At 42.2% G+C, this 22252-nt stretch overlaps 1 protein-coding gene across 1 annotated transcript; it reads right to left on the reverse strand.

The window, feature by feature from the left end:
- Positions 1–230: 230 nt before the first annotated feature.
- Positions 231–22251, reverse strand: RPA1 (replication protein A1). Its single transcript, XM_062629925.1, has 17 exons — positions 22114–22251; positions 21793–21840; positions 21460–21538; positions 20853–20961; positions 20038–20126; positions 15353–15439; positions 14074–14206; positions 13051–13153; positions 11848–11916; positions 11527–11719; positions 10279–10418; positions 8626–8774; positions 7230–7362; positions 5748–5924; positions 4372–4479; positions 845–931; positions 231–475 (listed from the first exon to the last, which is right to left on the reverse strand). Exons 1-17 carry the CDS (start codon positions 22144–22146, stop codon positions 368–370), a joined length of 1845 nt encoding a protein of 614 aa, XP_062485909.1. The 5' UTR covers positions 22147–22251; the 3' UTR covers positions 231–367.
- Position 22252: the final 1 nt, after the last annotated feature.

Raw genomic sequence — 22252 nt, forward strand, 5'->3', positions numbered from 1 at the left:
TCGAAGTGTCAAGGTTGCCACTACTTTCTTGCAAAGAAGACAACGGTTAGATCATTCAGCTTTACATATTGTAAGAGAGCAGTTACTTCAGACGTTCTGAATGGTTTGTCTAAAGACCCTGGCAATCTGTCTAGAGATTCCTCTTCAGAGCTGTCACAGCTTAACAGATCACAACAGGCTACAGGATCATGGCCATTAAGAGTGCACTCTGACCTACCAAGTGCATATCACTTAACCCACTACACGGCACTACCATGCACGGTGTAACTAATGCCAAATTGTCACACACAGAGTGGGGAAAAAGTTGGTGTAATATCATCTACTGAGCTTTTCCTGGAAGCCCTAGCTTCACTCAGCACCAGCCTCCTCACCATAGCTGAGCATTTCTCCTGATGCTGGCGATCAGTCTCTTGCAGTAGTCTCTGTAGTTCACAGGTTTGACATCCACTGCTGTAGCTTTGATACGAGATTCATCCTGTGAAAGAGAAATATGGCATGGAAAAGAACTCTGAGCACTCCACGCGTCTGGTTCTAACCTCCTTCTGTCCCAGTCACATATTGCTCTTGGTACCAGGGTTAGCTGGGAGTACAAACATGACTCCCTGAGCTCCCACCTTGTTTTGAATGAAAACAAGCCAGGTTTGATGAACCTGACTGGGAGCAGTGTTGGTGACAGTGGAGCCCTCCTTCAGCGCTCAAGACTGACAGTATTTACTGTGAGCAAGTATCTTTGGAAACTTCTCCCCACGAAGAGGAGGAAGCCACCTCCAACAAAGACAAGTCAACCTACAAGAGCCACGTGCTGCATTATTTGCCTCTGGTGGAGGGGGGGGGTGTTACTTACATTGTAAGTCTCCAGTTTCACTCGGATCCTGAACTCATACGTGTTGAAGTTTGCATTCTGGAACACTTCTTCAAAGGCCTGCTCGTTCTGTGGGAAGGACAAAGGCAGTTATCAGCTGCAGCCACTCCAGGCTTCCGACAGGGCCATGAACTTTCAGAACAGCTCCTCTTTTACTGAGGTTGGCAAAAGAGTGGAACTAACTGGATCATGGAGGCAGAGCTGAATCTTCCATCACAGTTTAGATGCCAAAACCATAACTTTAAGTTTTAAAGAAAAAGTTAAGAGTTCAAGGTGAAGGCTTTTTAGCTCCCTAAGCAAAACTACTCACAGTTGCACCAAACCTGCAACCAAGTGTACAGAATGACAACATAATAAACCCACATGAGATTCTCTCATGGTGCTCAACTGGCCCATTCTGATGCTCTGCTGTGACCACAAACACTGATGGAGTTAATTATTTCCTCATTAATTGTCTCATTAGGCATTCTGTTTCTCTGCTTCTCCATCAAGGCTCTATCTATCCTTCATATGCTGACACGGACCTATTTAAGAGAACGTTCTATAAAAAAAAAAGAGTGGATGCATGTTCCAAACGTGCTTTTATAACCATTAGAAAACTCATATTTATAACATAAGCTGCTTCTAACTACCATATGAACACCAAACATCACCATTTATAACAGACAATTTGTCAAAACAGGACAAGAGAAGCAGACAAGTTGTGGAGACCGTAGAGAAAAAAAAGTTTATTTTGGTAAAAATTAGTTGTAAAAAACCTTTGCTGACATTCCCCAACAATTCTGCAGCCCCACAATGATACAGGCGAGTAATTATTAATGTACCTATCTACCAGATGCACTTGACTTCATCAGTCACTCCAGCAGCAGATAGAGCATCTGATCTGGAGCTGAACCCACCTCACTTTTGCTCCCATTCCAAGTGCTACATCTGCTGTTTTTAAATGCACACAGCACTATTTTACACTACACAGTGGTACTCTGAAGGTTTAGAAAAACACAACAAATGAAGGTGAACAGGAGTAGCCAGTTTCACAGCCTGCAGAATTCAGGCATATCCTTCCTGAATATTAAAAACCCCTTCTTCTGACCATTGTATGGATTAGAGGATAAGAAAACTCCCTTAATAAAGCATTTGGCTTCTGTTTCCAGCTCTGCCACAAACGATGCTAACCATTAGTGAGTGGAAAATGCCGTTAGCATACCAGTCACTGCTACCCTACATTACCTCCTCTGGTAACAAGCACAGTGGAGAAGCAGATGAAAAACCCTCCATGCATATCTATGCTTAGCATGGTCACTGCCTGTGTGTGGACTCAATATACACTGTGAGCAGTGGAAAGACTCCCACCAACTTCACAGGGTACTGCATCATGTCTTCAGAGAAAAACCACTAAGAAAAGCTCACTGAAAAGGCATCAAGCACCATTTTTAAAGGCTCATAAAAGTGTCAAATCAAAACCAATTTCTCCTGGAACACAAAGCATTCCCGCTCAAGAGCTCATTCCATATTATGTTCCATTTTCTACCCTCAGCCATTTCCATTAGGCAGCTCTTCAAAAGACATTACATGTTTGCAGTGTTACATAGGATCTGCTGTTTCTCCTTCCCCACCCAGTTTTCTTCAGCATTAAAGGGGACTAAGAAATTTTGTTTGAACTCTAGCAGAGATTCAGCAGGAGCAAAGTAAGAAAATATTGACTAGTTAAGAATGTCTGAGAATGGAAATGCAGAAGCACAAGCGCATCTAATTAGAATGCCAGAGCAATACAGCTTCCTTCAGAACAGAGGTGTCCAGCCTTCATAATATCACAAAACCTGAGCATCCCAGAGCTGTAAGCTTTGTACCACTTACCTTAGGCAGCCAGGTGCAGGAGTGTCTAAACCCCATTCTTGTATATGTATTACTGGACAACGAGCCCTGCTTTGCAGGAGCAATGAGGTCTATACCAGAGTCTCAGGACAAGGAGGACAACAGCCTCAACAACCCCTCCCTGCTTCGGTTCCCTCCCTCAGCCAAGCAATGGGTTAACCAACAACTGGTGTATCTATGAAGCCCCAGTGTGATCCAGCCTGGGAGTACATCAACGCTCATATGCAATTCAAGACTTATTCTGCTTTCTATATCATCATTTAAAAACCAAAATGAAAGCACTCAGATTTTATATAGCAGACAACTACAAAAAAAAAAAAAAAAAAAAAAAAAATCAGGAAAAGATTTAGGCTGCAAGAAAGGAAAATGCAGCAGAGAAGCACACAGTGACAAAGGGAAAAATATACTGTATGTTACTGTTTAATGATTTACAACCTTAAGAACTGTTTTAATCTGTCAAGGAAAGATCACTTGAGCATCTCTGCCAATGACCTATTTTAGAAGTCGTCGTTTTCACATGACCCACCAAGTTTCTAGTGGTATTTCAGGGAGAAGAGCCTTCAGCAGTGGGCTAAAATGTATTAGATCAAAAAGCTTCCTGCCTACTTACAAAGATACATACAAAGTGTTCTGGAACTTTCTGGTTTTGTAAACAATTTTTTGGAACACATTAGGGATAATGTTGCTAATGTTCAGGGCTAAACCAATTCTTTTGCAGATGCTTCCAGTCTAGGTACAATGATAACACAGACTGTCCTTTCTATTGGAGTTTGACATGTGTTAAAGCTGTCAGCCCTCTAAAGGCTGTAGGACTCAGTTGTCCCTCAAGGTCCCAGGTGATAAGGACAGGCTGATCTCATTTCTCAAAGCCAAAAGAACTCGGAGGTAGACAGACTGCCTGTGGGAGCAAACTATGGGGGAAACCAAGCAAATCTCTGGTCTCCAGGCAGATGGCCCATGGAAAATAATCCTGAGGAGAGTAAACAAGTCCCTGCCAAGAACCATGGATTAGGGAGGAGCAGTGATTTGTGAATCTGTAAAAGATACTGAAGCCCAACATCTGGAGAACACTCCCAGGGTGGCAGGCCCTGAGCTGGCCTATCACCCAGAGAATAGGCAACATCAAACTCTTGCCAAATGAGGTAGGACACCCCTTTCATATGGCACTCTTTAATAATGCTGTTAATTTCCACAGCAACTGCACCAACATAATCCACTGCCTTTGCCACCCCTGCTGACTTCGGAGTGCTGTATGTGCAGACACAAGGATGAGCTCATGCTCGCTGATGAATCAGCACTGGTGTACATAGAATTGTATCATAGAACCACAGACTGGTTTGGGATGGAAGGGACTTTACAGCTCATTCAGTTCCAACCCCCTGCCATGGGCAGGGACACCTGCCACTAGAGCAGCTTGCTCCAAGCCCCATCTTGGGGGACTGGTCTTGAACACTGCCAGGGATGGGGCAGCCACAGCTTTTCTGGGCACCCTGTGCCAGTGTCTCTCAAAGTCAATATGACAAGAACATTTCCTTACCAGGAGGATCAAAGCAAGAAATGTGTGAGCAGCCAAGAGCAGGATGAGTGAGCACAGTTCAACTTCCAGAGATTCACTAAAAAGAAGCTTACTGACTGACCTTTTCCTTCAGTTCTCCCAGGAAAGCTGCATTTTGTCCAAGGATGAATTCTGCTGCCTCTTGGAAACAAGTCACCCACTGATACTCCAGACAGTCTGCAATGGTCACCTAAAAACCAACCAAACCCAAAAGATTATTTCACCCACTTGCCTATTCCTCGAGGAGGACAGTACAGAAGAGAAATTTATTTCACTGCTATAGAGAGTTCTAGATTTCCAGTAACTATGACAGCCCTGTGTACTGTAGCCGCTTTCCATCACTGAGGGTGGAAGGCACTGACTTTACACCTTCTTTTCTAAAAGCTCCATAGAATGTCACAGTAACAACTCAAGTTAATATTGACAGTACATTGTGTCACACGAAAAGGCCAACAACATCACAACGGTACATACTAATGGGATATTCAGCTCTGCTCTGCTGTCACAGATGAGCTGTGAGCAAGAACAAGTAGCCCAGAACAGCCACTTCCAAGGGGGACACCGGTGATACTACAAACTGCTTTTACTTTGTACATATCTGAGTACTTAAGACATGTAATACTACGTTATGAGGAAACTATCAAAACTATTCAAGGACAAGACAGAGCAGTAAAAAGATCAAGTACTAGCTTAACATGCATTTCCTGGCTGCTTTGAGGATCAGGAATGGGAAAATAAGAGACACACTGCTCTGTGCCCTCCCCTTTATATTCTAACAAGAATAATTTTGCTATGTCAAGTAGTTCTGCATTCCTAGAAATTATCCACTAGAAACTGTTCCAAAGCAGTCTGTGTTTTAGTGAGGCTGCAGGGATAGTTCCCTTCTCTCTGCATGCCCACCTGGCACAGCACTTCTGAGAAGCAGATACAACTCTAACTTCTAATGTAAACCAGAACAAGGTTCAATGCTTCTGGTATAAGAGGGCATCACAATAATGATCCCTAGACAACCTCCTGAAGCAAGTTCCATTAAAATATGAGACAGAACAATACCTACCAAAAAAAAAAAGAATGTACTAAATATAGGTAGCAGCTGTAAAAGTGCAATTACTGCTCTCCAGAAATGCCATTTACTTCAGTTTATCTTCACTACTGAAGAGGCGTAGGCCATCTGTACTCTGCACTGCATAGTACACTTGGAAACCAGAAGCAACTGAGCTAGCATCAACTTTTTGGCAAAGCAAAAAGCTTTTAATTGGAGTACTAGCAAAACAAACTGCTCATCAGCTCAATGAAACATCCCTCACTCAGGTACAGCACACAAGCCACTTCAATACCCTACCCTCGAACCCACTGGCATCCCAATACTCCAACACCTTATTCCCTGGGAAGATTTGTTTGGACTGCACAAGGAAAAGGGGCAAGAAACACACTCTTCCCTTTAATCCATTTACTCACCAGGAGCATCATGCGGTACTTGAAGTTGGGAAACTCATTGTCACACTTTTCACAACGATACAGTCCGTTTTGCTGGTCTACCACTTTCTTATTGCAATCCTGAGAGGGACATGCCTGGTACATACAGTTCTCCTTGCGCAGATGTACGACCGTGCCCACACAGCTAAAATAATCCGCCTAGGAGAGTGAGTGTGCAAATTAGCCTCAAAATACCCAGTGTCTTCCAGTTCTGAATTAACTACAAAGCAAGGCACCCCATACTTGGGATATTTAGGATTAGAAAGCTTAAGAGCTCCGGATTATTGGGAAACTGGAAATCAAGCCCTCTGTTGCAATAATTGTCAGGCTTCCATTATGTTAACTAAAGCCCCTACAGCAAGATGATTTTTGTGTTTCCATCGCAGGGAACTCCAATTGCTGGTTTTTCTTTAGATAAAGCATATTTGCTTCGCCATTGTGTCTGTTCAAATCTCCACTTTGTCACAGGATTAAGATTCTCTGCTTTCCTATGCTGCTTTTGGGAGTCAATACAAAAGCCAGAAAGGCTCCTGTGTAGTATTACAGATAAGCATTTGATTAAACTATAGCCTGCAGAACAAAATACCCACTCACCATACTAAAATAATCATCCTAATGGCTTAAGGCCACGCTCAAATCTTTCAGCAGATAAACAGAGGTTGCTTAAAGCACAGAAAAGAGCTGAATTACAGGTAAGTTTTTTTTTCCTTAGAATCTCCTTAGAGTTGGAAAGGACCTTAACATCACCCAGTTCCAACCCCCTGCCACGCGCAGGGATCCCTCACCATGTCATCCAAGGCTCTGTCCAACCTGGCCTTGAACACTGCCAGGGACGGAGCATTTACCACTTCTTTGGGCAACCTGTGCCAGCACCTCACCACCCTCACAGTAAAGAACTTCTTCCTTATATCCAACCTGAACTTCCCCTGTTTAAGTTCAAATCCACCACCCCTTGTCCTATCACTACAATCCCTGATGAAGAAGTTCTTGCATATCCCAAACAGATTAGCATTTAAGCTTTTGGGGAAAAAGAATTAAAAAAAATCAGTCAGAAAGCAGCATAAGCCTAGAAGTTACTGGTCTGGAATGCCAGAGACCTAGTTTTATTCCTAGCTTTTCTATTGACCAAGCGTGCACCCTTGAAAACCACTTCCTCCTAATGTACCCTGTTTCTCCTAGAACACTTTGTGCTATTTATATGACCATCTTTGGGGCAAACTCCTCCTTCCTCCACTTATACAAGGCTGAGAATTCTCTTGCAAACATAATATCATGTTGCAACAGCAGCAACAAGCCTGAATTTATTTGAAGCAGAAAAAGTATATTTCTTAGCATAAATTCTGAGAGAATAAGCCCATACTGCTCAACAACTGGACTACCTCACACAGGCATTCTGCTTATTGAAGTCTAGCCTTTTATTTTCTCCCCAAGCCACAAGGCTTGCACTCAGTGGTCATGCTTTACCTTATCTCCTTGGCCCAAGTTCTCAGCTTTGGCTTCATACAAAGTCTTCCAGTTGGTATTTGCTCCAGGTGCTGGCCCACCCCTCACATCAGAGATTGAAGTACCTTCCAGAAGCTGCCCCTCCGAGTCGAACCTGGAGGCACAGAGATGCACTTCTGTTTTCAGATAGCAGACCATACACACTTATCGAAAGCTCACATTTAGTTCCATGGACTTAATACACGAGGGACTTCTTTTTTTTATCAATGATTGCAAAGGAAACTATTACAATAATTTGTGTCTATTGCAAACAAAAATAGCATTTCGGAGTAAGTTAATAGTCTGACTTAATTAGCGCTGTATTTTACAGACCCACAAAAGGAGAACGGGCTTTGTTCTATGTAACTGCAATTTGTTTGCCAGCTAGTGGTCAAGCCACGCACTGCACGCTCCTTAAGGAGGCCAGATAACAAGATTTAAGGGCATCAAGATATTCCCGTAATTAAAATTAAATTACAGGCTACCATTATCTTCCCAGTAGCTTCGAAAGGAAAAGCAAAGAGCACTGAAAAGGTTATGCTTTCTCTGTCAAAGAAAGGACAGCTTTGCAGCCACAGGTTGTGCTGCCGTCCTGCTGCGGTGGGCTTCTTCTGTGATCCCAGTAATGCACCAATGAGACTCACAGAAATTAACTTCAAGTGTGACAGTAATAGCTAAACCCCACAATCAAGCTTACCTTCAATAACTAAGGGAGAGCCACAGCCCAATGGCAAATAGAGGATGCCACTGTATTTTATCCATGTTTGGGTGATATAACTAAAGCCTGAAAACCCAGGCTTCACGAATCTGATGCTGTCAGCACTCAACACTACTTGTACACATGCCACATGCCATCATATTAGCAGCTATAGCAGACAATTTAGCAACTACCTACAGCAGAAGCTAGAAATCACTGTTTTCCTGACAGCAATAAAAAAGTTAGTTTGCTACCTGAAAAATATCTAATAAGGAACACACACTGGAAGAAGGGAACATAGCTCCTCCAGTCCATACAGAGCATGTATCAGATTCCACACCGTGAGACAAGCCTGAGAATAAAATAGTGTTCTCTCAGATCATGCCTCAGAAAGTGGAGCTGGTCAAGTCTGATTTCATGCTGCCTTCCAAGGCTTTGGGTTAGCATGCACTACTCCCATTTCGATTTTGCAAGGTCTGTCATGGAATTACAAGCTTCTGAATTGAAGACAGCCTTTCAGGCTCCAGTGCTTTCAAGGAAGAGAAGTGTCTATAACCTTGGAACCCATCTCCTTTGCTACCTTTCTTCAGGACTATACAGGCTGCTCTGATAGAGAAAAACAGTAAAACAAATACTCCACAGCATGCTAATAGGTTTATAGCAACATAAACACAGTCATACCATCCTCGGAGCTTAAAAGCCTCTGGGGTATCAGGGTTGATGACAACTGTACTCGAGGACGTTACAGACAGGCTTCTACCACCAAAATCAGAGACTCTGGCTCCTTTGATGGCTATCACAGGTTGTCTAGAACCATCAAACAGTTCAGCCTGCATGTGTGAAAAAACAGAACACATTAGTAGTGTGCTACAGTGAAGGTACTGAACTTGTGGTCATAACTCACAGAGCACGACAAGAGATCAAATGTGAATCAAACTATCTTGCTGTATTTCGAAGATAAGCTATCACTGGGAGTTTAAAGCAGCTAACAAATAAAGCTGCAATCCTACCATTTCCTGGGGAACCAGAGATCCTTAAGTCACACTGCCAGGTGGGGAAAAAAGGGACTGGTCCCCTCCATTAGGAGGATTTTAGAAAGGGAATGGGTTATGGGAATGGAGGTTTCTCCAAAAAGGAGGAATTATTTGGTCAGATTAGACCCTTCAGGAGATGAAACCACTCACTTGGCTTGACTGAGCCAGTCATGTCTATTCTGCTACAACTGAAACAGCAGAAGTGCAGGTGTGCTGACCAAACGCTTTCTCCTGACTTTCCATTTTCTGTTTTTAATCTCATATAGCAGCTTTAATGCTGTTCAATTGCCATCAGTTCGTTATCCGAGGAGTCTGACACTAACAAAGAACCTCTTGGCATGAGAGAGGTTTTGAAAGGTATAGATTTTCTGGACCCCCACATCACTTAGTAAGCAAGGGGAGGGTCATGTGCTTAAAGATTACGAACAAGCTGGAGTTAGCAGTAGCATTCAATGTATCCATGAGATGCAGAAAACACAAAACACATCTCAGCATTTAGGGCAATGACTGTGTAAAATGCAGACCCTGATCTCTGTTGGAAGAGTTACGACAGGAATTGATCACCAGTAGCTTCTCCTTTAACAACCTTGCTCAGCCTCAAAACTTGGCGATAGTGAACTTCAGTTTACTTCAGTTGTATCAGCAGATGGTTAACAGTGTTTAGCTATCTCCAGTATCAGTGCACTTGATCATTTAGCCATAAAGCATCACTGTCAAGCTGGCAGGATCACTCCCATTTTATAGACTGGAACATAAATCCCTGAGTATCTACAACACCAGTGGAAAACAAAGTAGCCTGTTAACAGGACAAAGCAGCATGTTTACTGCAACTACTCAAACTTGAAATTCTAAGGCTCTGATGCTTTAAACTAGTCTGAGATACAGCTTCTCAACCCCTTCGTTAAGCAGTAATTTATGCATGGTAACGTGTATCCCACCCTATGAATAAAATTCATCTCAAATGAGACCACTGTAGCCACCAGGCTTTTCCATAATCAAACTGCAACTCATATCCTCTCCTAAGCCAGAAACCTGTAATCTTAAGTCTTTTGGTTTGAGACATAATGTCTGCAGTTGTTCAGAACACATTAGTCAGATCACGTCAGCAGTTTGTCAGAGAAAGGTTAAGAACATCACACCTGAATGAAACCAGACAGTCTTTCACCTTCTCTCTGCCCTGATCCTTAAGCACCCAGGACTCCGTCTCAGTGCTATGTCCATCTTGGATGACAACAGCACATTCGTTTCCTCACCCTACACAAAGAGACCTTTGCTTAAGAACAGGTAAGACTGAACATACCTCGTTTCCCCATAGCGTAGCTGTCACCAGCTTCCCTGATGTATCCATCAGATACACGTTCCTCTTTGATACCTCCCTATTGTTAGATTTCACTGTAATTTTAGTGACATCTTCATAGCTCTTACAAATTCCAATTACATCTGAAAAACAGTTACAATTGAGTTAGAGTTACTCAAGGGTCACAATTGGGGAACACAAGATCACAAGAAAAGAATTCAAACCTACTGTCAGATTTCTACCTTGTATCCTAGCTCCCTGTTCAAATCAAATCTGATATGGAAATTAAGCATATTATGGTAGGAATGCTCCACTACAGAACTCTTCAGTGCTTTAATTTTGTTGATGAATTCATTAAGATATTCATGAATGCAAGCCTCAGCACATTAGCGAGATCAAGGCATTGTACTATCTCTTCCCATCACATTCTGCCAAAGGATTTCAGCCCTGATCCTGTAATACTCACTCTCGCTGTTTAAACACAAGTCTCTCAGGAAAGAGGTATCAAAGTGACTGTAACACAACTGTAAAGCAACTGGCTGGTGCCTTCACTGTAGCCCCATGACTGTGATGTGCAATTTAAACTTAAGTCTGCATGTTTGGGTGAGTAAGAGACTGCACCATCCTCTTTGCACCCCTTAAATATATCCTGTTTTTTAATATTACAGATCTACCTTTAATACTGCTAGCTGAAAGCCTCTGAATCACATGCATCTTGTGCCTGAGAAACCTGAGAACCCTCGCCCCCACCCCAGCCTCTGATTTTCCGGAGTACTCTGCCCAACCAATGACAGAAAAACAAACCTCCAATACTTCACAAAGCAAGCCAAAACAGTCATGCAACTTGGACTTGGATGCAACGAATCATGCCAGCATCACTACAGAGATAATTAGATAGTGAAAGAAAGCAAGACCACAGAAGGTATGAAACGCACACGTGCTGAGCAAGGACATTTTTCTCTCAGCCCTTTTCTGTGCAAAACAGTAATAGTAGTACAATAAACAAGTATCAGTTACTGGCCCTTGTTTGAAGCACGAGTTTGAAGGAAAGCTATTATATATTGTTGGCAGAAGAGGGCAAAGGCATCCTAACAGGAATGCTGCACAAGGTATTTTTAATGGCAACCACCACTGGCTACTTAAGAGATCGCGCCACTAGAAGCACTGTATGCTCACTACCTCCCCAGCATTCAGGACACACAAGTAAAACTTCAAAGCTTTAAAGCTTGCCATTTTGCTACTTAGACTGACCAACAATTGAGTCTTTGGGTGTGTTCTCCAAGTCAGAGATGGATACAAACTCAAACTGAACAGATGGAAGATGCTGGGCATCATCACAGGGCACAACTGAAGTCTCATTAGTGAATGTAATCTCATAGTCATTCTTAACAGCTGTATATTGCTTGTTAGCAGTCTTCAAATTGCCTTTGGTAAAATAATATACCTACAGGAGAAAGCAATGAAACAGGGGATATTATCAGAAGTCAGAGACAGAAAATAGATTGTGTTCACCTTTAAAAATCCTCTCTTTTCTAGCTCATGTCACTCTGTGAAAGCACAATGCTACCATACCTTGTTCAATTCAATGAGCGGAAAGAACTTGTCTGCTTGATCATTGAATGCAGTAGCTCTAATCTCACCCTGCAGGAAAACAGGAGAGCTGGTCAGAGCTTGAAATTCAGCATGAAAACAAACTAAAACGAAATCTTTGCAATGTTAAGTGGCATCAGTTCTACAAGACACAATGTGGTCTGCCAGGCTAGCTCTAGGCATGCGAGAAACAAACAACATTCTCCTCACATTTGTAGTTATAGATGAAACAACCTGTTCTACACCTGACCATCAAATCTCATTTTCAGGTCTCATTAGTATTATCTTGAGCTTCAGAATGAAATGCGTCAGGGCGACATATATATATAAACCTCTGAAGAGGTACTCATAAACCTGGCATTGATTGCCATTACATGCAAAGAGAAAATTCAGATAGATCCCACAGCTCCACAAGTTAGCCCACAGTATATTGTGCTGTCTCCCACTCACACATGATATGTCGAGTCTTTCAGTAAGAATTAATAACAATTATAAAATTGCTGGATATAAATATTGGGTTGGGTTTTTTTTTTACATCTGAATAGAGACAGTATGCAGAGAAAACAAATAGCTGATGGCACCATGTTACATTATTAACCTTGCATTTTATACTAAACATAATCTAGCAGAATCTTGTTTGTTTTCGTGACAGGAGGCTGTAATTTGGTAAGAGGGTTGACAAACTGCAAGTTTAGTTAGATTAACCAGATACCATTCCCCAAACAAACCACAGATGAAATTTCCTAGTATTACAATAATTTGCACTCTGATTTCCTCATGGAAATGAAAGCTTATAATAACTCTGAGGCAGTGCTCCTCTCACTCCTTGTTTTGTAAGGTGGATCTAAGCAAGGATGAAACCTCGGTCTCAATCCACAGGAAACCCACCACAAACCTCAATATCAGGCTGTCAGTTTCCATAAACAACTATATCTTGAAGCTGCAAAAATTCACTCACAGACGATAGAGTTTGATGAAAAATAATCAGTAACACCAGACATTTAAGACTCGATTCTGGGTAAAACCGGGTCATTGATGCTCAATTAATGAATACAGAAACACAAGCTTCAGTTGTAATAAAAAGCACCATTTCCTACAATACACTTTATTTCCCCTAGTCTGTTTTTATGCAGGGCTCATCAGCATCTGGCATACATTATCTTTTCCTCAACATGTGACACTTACGCTTTCATCAACTAGCTCTATAGAAAAGAGCTTCCCTTCCCCACGGGAGTTGCTCCATGTGCGGATCTGGCCTTTTTGGGTAACACGAGCGCAGATGGTCCACCTGAAATCATGCAAGAAATCAGTGTTCTGTGTATTGTTTCTTATATTAAGAACAGACTGAATTGACAAACCTTTAGAACTGGAATGTCACTTTTAAAAAGCCAGAATCTTCCCACTGCACCTCAGCAACTCTTACCTGCTCCTCGGCTGCTTTCCATTTTAATGGCCTAAACCACTAAAGGTAGAAAGCTGTAGAGAAAGCAACAAAGCCAGCCATAAAGCATCTCATATGATAATAATGGCAAACAATCCCTCTGCACAGAAGCAGGTCTCAAATCTTTGACTCTTCCAGGGTACATTTCTCAGACAGCAGTTTGCCTGTTCTGAAAAGCCATGCTAGAACTCAAGAGCTCAATTATAGGATTCACATTTAACTCGGGTAATCAAATCAGTTTGCATAACTTAAAAATGTCATTCACGACATAATTACATCCTCATGCTTTTCAACAGAACAGTAGCCGAAGTGAATAGCTTACTGAGCTGTTTTGTCATTAAGTTACCAAAAAGGTTGCTTTAGGAGGAAAAAAAAAAAAGGAAGAGAAGTCAATTGATTTTCAACTAAAATATTAAGAACCTATCATGCTCAGCAGGGGAACTTCACCAAGACAATGCAGAGGCAAACCTTAGATTGTCAGAGCGTTGATGAAATTAATCCCCCCCTCAAAACAGCACCAAACCCCCCACCAAACAAGGAACAAAACCCAAACCAAAGCCCATACAGTTGTGAAGGGATTTTTTTTGTTTGTTTCTCTGGGTGGTTTTGCTCTTATTGTTGGTTTCATTTGTTTAAAGTTAACCAATGAAGTCAAAAGAACTCCAAAAACAATTTGACAGAGAGTCATACATGAGAAAGCAGAAAGAAGCTATTGTTCCTTCAGGCCTGTGACACTGAGTAATACTTGGCACACCACAACAACTCACTTGGATTGGTACGGATTCAGGCCGGCAATCGGCACAACTTTGGCCTGTGATCCTCCTGGTGTCTTCATGGTGCTGGGAGCACTTGCTTTACCAAACTGGTTTGAGGGAGGGTGGTACTTTGGAGCAGCAGGACCTTTCAAAAACCACAGCAGAGCACAAAGAATTTCAGCCTCGCAGGCAAAAGCCAGGTGAAAACCAACTCATAGTGCAAGGTGAAGCAGAACTACTCCCTCCAAGCTATGGGAAGCCCCGCAGAAGACTTAACACTGGGGAGGCACCTAAAGCTCCATTCACATGGACACCACAGCATGGTTAAAAGTTCATGGAATCATTTCTACTCTTGGTCACAAGCATTTCCTAGACACTCTCAGACCTTTAAAGCGCTTACATTGGAAGTGGGGATGTGTCCAGAGTCAATCACTTAAACCATGTTTAAGAGGGAAACAGCTAGCTAGTAGTAAATCACCTAAAATATGGCACATCAAACTTCAGAACTATTTTAAGGGAATAACTAAGGAATAGTACTCCACTATCAAATAATCAAATAATTTCCTGACACAAAGCAATACTGCTAATTCTAAACTCATTCTTGTCAATGTATAAGCATAAAACTCTTACAATCAGCTTTAAGTACAGGAAGGAAGAGCTTGTTTTCTGCTGCAAGAAGCAAGTGTCAGAATTTTACTATTTAAACTACTTCTTAAACACATGGATAAAGAATACAGACAAGTTAAAGCAGCACCAAGAGCTAGGACTGACATCTTTCCTGCTTTAAAAAACGTCTACAAGCTGACATTTAAATTGACAGCCTTTTTCAGCATCTCATTAGAGCCTTGATCAAACCCCCCTGCATTTATAGATACACTATCAAATAACGTCAGTCCTGTACCACCTAAATTGTTTGGTCTAAGCATAACACGTCTGTTGGCCAGCTCTACACTGCAGCCTGCTTGGGTGTCCATAGAGCACTGTTTCAAGAAGGCAGAATTCCATCAGGCGAGATGTTCGGTTTATACTGTGCCATCAGTTTTCCCCCTTTTTCCCCCCTTGGGAAAGAAGAAGGAAGTGGAACAGATTTTCCCCCTGTTTTTAAGAATTTATTATTAAATCCAAGTGTACAACAGCCTCTTGAGAGAATTCATCTTGTCAAGCTATGGGTTAGTGGTTAATGAAGTGTTTCTTGTGCAACACCATCACAGAAACATTCTTTTCCTAATTTAAACTACAGTTTTGCACCACAGAAATGAAAAGCAGAATCCCTGCCCAGGATTATTCTTACCTGCCACTGAGAAATTGCCATTTGGTTGCTGTGGTTTGCCGGGTGCTGTGTTTGCCGCTGGAGCTGAGGAACGCTGCTGCCCTTGCCCTGTAATCAAAAAGAGAGACCACAGAGTACAGCAGGGAGCACAGTAATTAAAACTACCTTTAAACCTTGGTAGGAAATAAGACTGGCATGAAGAAAAGTTCATTTAAAACACAGAACACATGCTAAAATTCAGGTGTTCTAGACCCAGCAGCAGCAAGCTCTCTGTTGAGCCATATTACCATGGAGAAATTTCAGTCAGACCTCTTTCCTCAAGCGACTGCTTTCTACTTTGAAAGAACTCAGGGTTGACACTTATTTAAAAGGACGGCACTGAAGTAATCTTGACAACTTCTCAGTGGTGATAGGCTTCCACTGCTCTGACAGGTAGTTTCTGTTACTACCTAAGAGCTAAGAAAAAAAAAAACCTGTAGGAGAATTCCCTCTTGAAACTCAGAAATGGTCAAAACCCACTGGGGAAAGTCAAACCTGAAGCTAACACAAGACAAAGAAAACACCTGCTATATTTTATTTCCAAAATATGAAGATATTTAACGTGGGTGTGATGGAGTCGTCATTTCAGCATTCACCAGGGTCCCTCTTGGGACGCAGCAGTCTATTGCACAGGGAGAAAAGTGATGGCATAGTAAGTACATATTGTTCAATTTTTCAGATTCCATGACTTTCACTTGCCTTATCCTGATGATAAATTACACAAGAAAGAGCACAGTGACTTACCTAGAGAAATAGTATATTAGAAGACTAATCTACCGTTCAAAAATTTAAATTCCTTTACAGAATACTTGTCCTATCCTATTTTGCCTCCAGATGAGAAAATAGCCAACATTTTCCCATCTCTTTGGAGGCAAGTGATGCTTCAGCCGTTGGTTTGCAGGAAGTCCTAGGCCTGAGCAGGCAAAACCTCCCTGCTTTGGGATGCGAGGAAGATGGTCAGAGAAAAGTGGATGAAGAAGGTCAAGACTAAGCCATAAGCAACACAAAGAGCAAAACCATAGAATCCCATACAGAAGGGCAAGAAAGGATGGCACAGAAGGAAGGAGGAGCAACACAGAGACACCCTGATGCAGCATCACTTGACGTTGGACAGTCTACAGAGGCAACCCTCTGCTTATATACAATCCAGAACAAGGTCCTTGCACTAAACCCAGTCTGCTCCTCTAAGTTGCCGCAGTAGAGTCACATCGGTGAGCTGGTGACAGCAATCTCCCTGGCAACAGTGACGTCAAAGAGCAATGTGTATTTACTGCAGAATCCACTAGATGGAGGAACCAGATTTCACCCTCCTCAGCTGCCTCAGGTACGGGGAGGACCCAGGTAGGGTCAGTGCTCATCACCCTAAACCCATCTTGTGTAAGGAGAGAAGAAAGGGAAAAACCCAACAAAACACACTGAAAGTAAAATGCCTGGTCAGGGGAAGGATACTGAAGAAGAGGGATGTGCCTATGAAACAGCAAGAGATTTCCTTGCTACTTTTGTTCCAAATGTTTTTCCCCCTAGGGTTTAAAAATAAACCAAACACCAAAAACTAAACCAAAGACCACTACATACATTAGAACCTTTGCGTGTTACGAAACACACATTCACATTTCGAGGGCTGCCTACCCATAGCTGGTGTTTCTCAACAGATTAAGAATATATTAACACATTTCTGCATGTGTTCAAATACAGAAGTAGCAGAAATATCTCTCCAGTTTTCTCACTTGTAGAGTTTAAGGACTCAAACTATGATTTTTGGTGGCTGGTGGCCTACAGATCACTCAAGGTGCTCAGAAAACTCACTCCTCTGCCTGGTTTCCACTGCTAGTTTTTATTACCAGAAGCTGAAAACACTTGAAATACCTAATGACATTTCTGCTCTACATCCCGTGTTAGTCAAACCCAAGACCTTCAGCTAAAGCCAGGAACACAGCCCACTCTTATTTAATAGCTGTAGAACAATCATCCTCTGCTTCCAATAATTTGTTGCCAGCAGGTACTGCTACAGAGCCATGGTGACAGAAAACCAGTCCCAGAACTGAGCAGCAGGATGGAGGGGGGGAAAGGAGGAAAGAAAACACACTTTGAAAGCATGTACAGCAAAACACAATGGTGGGAAGGGCAAGAAGAGAGTTCAAGTGAATGTGTAAGTACACAAACACTTCAACATTGAAAGATTAATGACAGAAGTTCAACATAAGTAGCAAGTAATTGTCATAGTAAGAAGGAAGTCCAGCACCAGAGTAATTTGAATGAGATTAATGACAGTAATAACATTACCATCTAGTTTTCAACAAGAAGAAAACCTGCTCAGTCTTCATTTTCAATACTATTATGAAATGCTGCCTGAAAAGGGTTTCTTTTCTTATGATATGTATTAAGAAGATTGTGTCTCCAGTTTCCTTGTTAGGCAGATTAACCACCTACTGCTCAAGTGGAAAGTGGCCAAAAGCCAGCTTCTCATTCCCTGGGTCCTACTGGGGTATTACAGTCAAGGAAAGACTATTCCTTAATCCTAGATCTAGCAACTTGACATCTGTACTTCAAGTGAGACCAAAAGTGGGATTTTTAGAATACCTGAACTTTTCTCCATGAAAACCACAAAGTGCTTTTAGAGACTCATTGTGCTTTAGCTGAGTGTTTCTCAGAAACACAATCTCTCGGTATACACAGGAACTTAAAGAATCTGCAACTTGAAATATACCTCTGCCATTTTACCAAGGCCTCCATGACAAAATCAGGCAGCCCTGTAGAGCAGAAGCATGTTAAGCACACTTCAACTAAACTATTACTGTCCTCTGTAGATGAAACCTTAGTATCAAATAAAACAGGATGAGATCAGCAGAATAAAGTTAGCTAAAATGAAATGCACAACACTTCAAATCCAGCATCTCTTAACTACCTACTGCAACACCACACTTACAATGCTCACAGACCCGTAGCATCTCCAAAAGTGTTGATTTGAAAATGTCATCGCTGCGTACTTTTGTAAACCCACACAAAGAACACAACTTTGATCAAAGTCATGGTAATTTTACCAAAATTTACAGTCTTAAAGGTATATTTTCAGCTCAGTTCTGCAACATAGCACATTCTCAGGCGTTTCTAAGCAACAATATAACTGAAAAACACTATAGTTCACAAGCTCTTGTACCACACAAGCAAGGGAAATGGGAGAAAGGCACAAAACAGTCTGCTCCACAGCTATTCTGAATATCTTGGTCTCTACAGCAACTGTGGGATTAAACCATAAAATCTGAGATGTCAACACATTTTTTAAACAGCAATTAGCTAAGTAACTATCAAAGGAACAAAGGATTCTTTTAGGCTCATTTAACAAACGCCCCTTTAATTCCCTAGGAAAAAAGAAAAGTTAATAAAGAAAGATGTCTCTGCCTTCACAACTAAGTCTAATATCTACCTCTATTAGTAAAGGAGCTTTTTAACCAGAATAGCAGTGTACCTACCACTGCTGTCTGTCCAAAATATCCTACAGACAATTTTTGCCACTGATGCGTGGTCCCTAAGTAATAAAAAGATATTAGTTCACTTCCACTGGGGTGGGATCAAGAAAAGCAATTTGCTATTAAATTTCAGCAATTATCTGTAAATACATCAATGACAGAGCTGTTCAAACATATTCTCTGAGTGCTTATTATCCTCTCTTCTTTAAAGACTAGAATTTGAAGAACAGAACCTACTTCTGAATGCATCTCAGGGGAAGGGAAGATATATATATACATATCAATTCAAACAAATGCTTGCCTAAGAAGTGTGAGCTCAGCACATGAAAATGAACACCACAGTTACTTATGCAATATAATAAACCCAAAAGATTCATGGCAGCACCCAGGGTACCATGGTTTTCCAGGTGGCAGGGTAGGAATAGGTGCTTAGGGAAGTCTGGTCTGTATGCTGGCCCTGTTTTCATGCCATCCTCTCCTCTATGTACTTCGAGCAATCTAAGTTTTAGTGCTTCCTGAACCCAACATTCATGCAAAGGATGTATTGTTATGTTTAACAGCCTTTAATGGATTTTTCTTTCATGTCTAATTGCTTTTTGAACCTGTGCCAACCTTCGGCAGCTACCTCAGCAAGTCCCATAATTTAACTCTGTGGTTTAGGGGATGTGGTACAGCCTTTGTTTTAAAACCGCTACCTGACAATAGAAGAACTCAAGAGCATCAAATGAATGCAGAAAAGAAAGAGAGATTCATCATTCTTTATTCATCCCCTCCACGTCGTCTTATACTTTCATAGATCATTATTACATCTTCCTCCTCCTGTTTTCTTTCCCGACAGAAGAAATTATGATCTATTTGATTACTCATTATGAGGAGACATAGAATAGCTGCTGCATACTTACTGGAACTCTAGGGAGAGACCATTAACATGGAATAAAAGCCTGTCAATGTTATCATAGGGTATAGATACTTCTCAATACCATGTAGAGACTGCATCTTCAGCCATGGTGAAGAGTTTCTTAAAGTATGGACAAAACCCATTTTGTGTTATACATATGGAAAGGATTTCAAGATCTGGACATCTGTTGCAGGCATAAGAAAGCTGCACATGTCTGACTGCTGCTTTTAAAGTGAAATAGCCAGTTGAAAGCTACCATAACAGTCTGTTCAGAAAGGTATTTGTTTACAGAGGACACTCACCTTCATTATACGGCACTGGGTTGCCAATAGTCCCACCAACCTTATCAGCAGTTTTCAGAACATTTAAATCCATCAGTATAACCACTCTCCTACAAACACAGAATAGACAGCAATAAAGACTTCTCTCTGCAAGTCTATCACACTCTGAATACCCTTTGCAGCAGATAAGAGAACCAACCATTAGGGACTGGTTCTTTGGATGAGGAATCTGGAAGACAAAAGCTCTGTCTACTTAGGCCTCCCCCAAATATGAATTCAGTCCATATTCTCCTAGACACATACATAGTCTAGGGTCAGGTTGGATGGGCCTTGGAGCAACCTGCTCTAGTGGAAGGCGTCCCTGCCCGTGGCAGGGGGTCAGAACTAGATGAGCTTTAAGGTCCCTTCCAACCCAAACCAGTCTGGGATTCTATTATAGTCTCCCTTTAATCACGCCACTCAGATCCCTTCTTGTTTTGCAGTATCCTACCTCCCTTCCCTTAAATTTTCCTAAAAGAAAGACCAGATTCCACACCATTTAGGTAAGAAGAAATCTTCAGTTTCTTTTCCACAGCAGATAATTTTAAGTGAATTTTAATAAAACTATGTAGAATTCAGAGTATTCCAACTGAACTTTACATTACTAAACCACTGTACTAGACATATTCTGAACCCACTGCAGCCACACTATTTCTGCTATTGCTTGCGCTGTGCACGGTCCCTCCTGCACCTTAGTACTTTCATCATCATTTGATAATCCCAATCAAAAGCATTCAGCATTTACAGAAAGTGCAGCTGCCTTTCTGTAGGACTGGGCTCAAAAGAAACATACATACCTTCCATCTCTCAGGCTGTTGACAATGAACCTGTTAACCTGGCAAACACATTGTGCTGATAAGCGTTCCTCTTCCACCAGAGAGTTCAGCTGCGTGGCCAACATGAATGCTGCAGAAACAGAAGGAAAACATCAAACAATTAACAAATTCCAGCTTTAAAAAGGGGCTGCCATGGCTGGCTATAACTTTTCCAGCCAGCCTAGTATTGCATTAGATCTATAACTTGCTCAGTTAGTTAACACACAGAAAACAGTGTAACCACTGACAAGATACCAAAACCAAGCATCAGCTACATTGCATTTATTTTCCCAAACTTTAGGGTGCAGTAATAGCTAAAACAGCCAATGAAGTCAGAGAAATATTAAGCTAAATTGCCTTAAAAGGGTTACAAAAATACACACAGACTTCTGTATTTTCATTCTTCTTTTTTGTGAGCCTAAAATTCACAGAGAAAGTCTCAGAATGTCTAAATGCTAAAATGCAGCTGCATGCTTCAGAGTGTGTGGTTCCCATAGAAGCCACATTCTCCTCCAATTCTCATTTCACTTTGCACCTAGCCATTAGACCAGGATCTTTAGTGCCCTTAGCATTACCCTGTCATACTTACAGGACAGTGTGTTCACCCCATCGCTCATCAGCACTCGGTAACGTGGTGGCCCATTTCCTGTTGCAATAGCCCGTGTATTCTTTGGGGAAAAAACAGATTATTAATGCTTATTTATTCAGAAACCCTTCAAAACCATGACGGGATTAACAAGTGACCTTTTACTCAGTTTAGCTTTGGGTTTTTAAGCACTGTTATCAAAAGCATAGCCATGCAAAACAAAATTACATCAGCCTTGCTTAGCTCCTCAACAAGGAAGCCTGGCTGCACCCAGAAGCCTACAAGGAAGCACCCACACTCACTAAAGGACCGGACGAGACAACGGAGCGTACTCACTATGACTTGTAGTACCGGCTTGGAGACGTTCTCCCCCTGCATTATGGCCTGGAGAAGAGAAAAGGAGACCCTCAGAAAGGTGCCAGGAGCGCTCCAGACCCACAGCTGAGGGGGCAACGCACTGGAACCACCAAAGACACGGGAACTGCCGACCCCGGCCATATCCCACGCTGCCTCCCAGGGCAAGGCCCCGCTCCGGGCCTGGTTTCTTCCCTCAGGACCGGGCCGGGCCCGTTCTCCCCAGGGCCAGGCTTGCCCCCACAAGCCCTCACCCATCCCAGCCCCGAGCCCGCCCCATCGCCGCCCCAGCGCAGCCCTCACCGCGATGGCGCCCTCGCTCAGCCCCACGCTCATGGTGCTGCGCTCCCAGCCGCGCTCCGCCACTACCGCCAAATCCTCCCGCCGCCCGGAGCCGGCCCTCCTTCTTCCGGCGCGCGATTACATCACCACCGTGCGTGCG

Source organism: Pezoporus occidentalis, unplaced genomic scaffold (genome assembly GCF_034315485.1).
Source record: "Pezoporus occidentalis ecotype Australia unplaced genomic scaffold, CSIRO_AGI_Poc_V1 ctg343, whole genome shotgun sequence".
Lineage (NCBI taxonomy): Eukaryota > Metazoa > Chordata > Aves > Psittaciformes > Psittacidae > Pezoporus > Pezoporus occidentalis.

Coding starts and splice junctions, on each gene's coding strand:
- RPA1 (XM_062629925.1), bottom strand. CDS start 22,146: ATGAGCGTGGGGCTGAGCGAGGGCGCCATCGCG. Junction 8,775..10,278: donor CTACGCTATGGGGAAACGAG/GTATGTTCAGTC, acceptor TCACACATGCAG/GCTGAACTGTTTGATGGTTC. Junction 4,480..5,747: donor AGTACCGCATGATGCTCCTG/GTGAGTAAATGG, acceptor GTTGGTTTTTAG/GTGACCATTGCAGACTGTCT.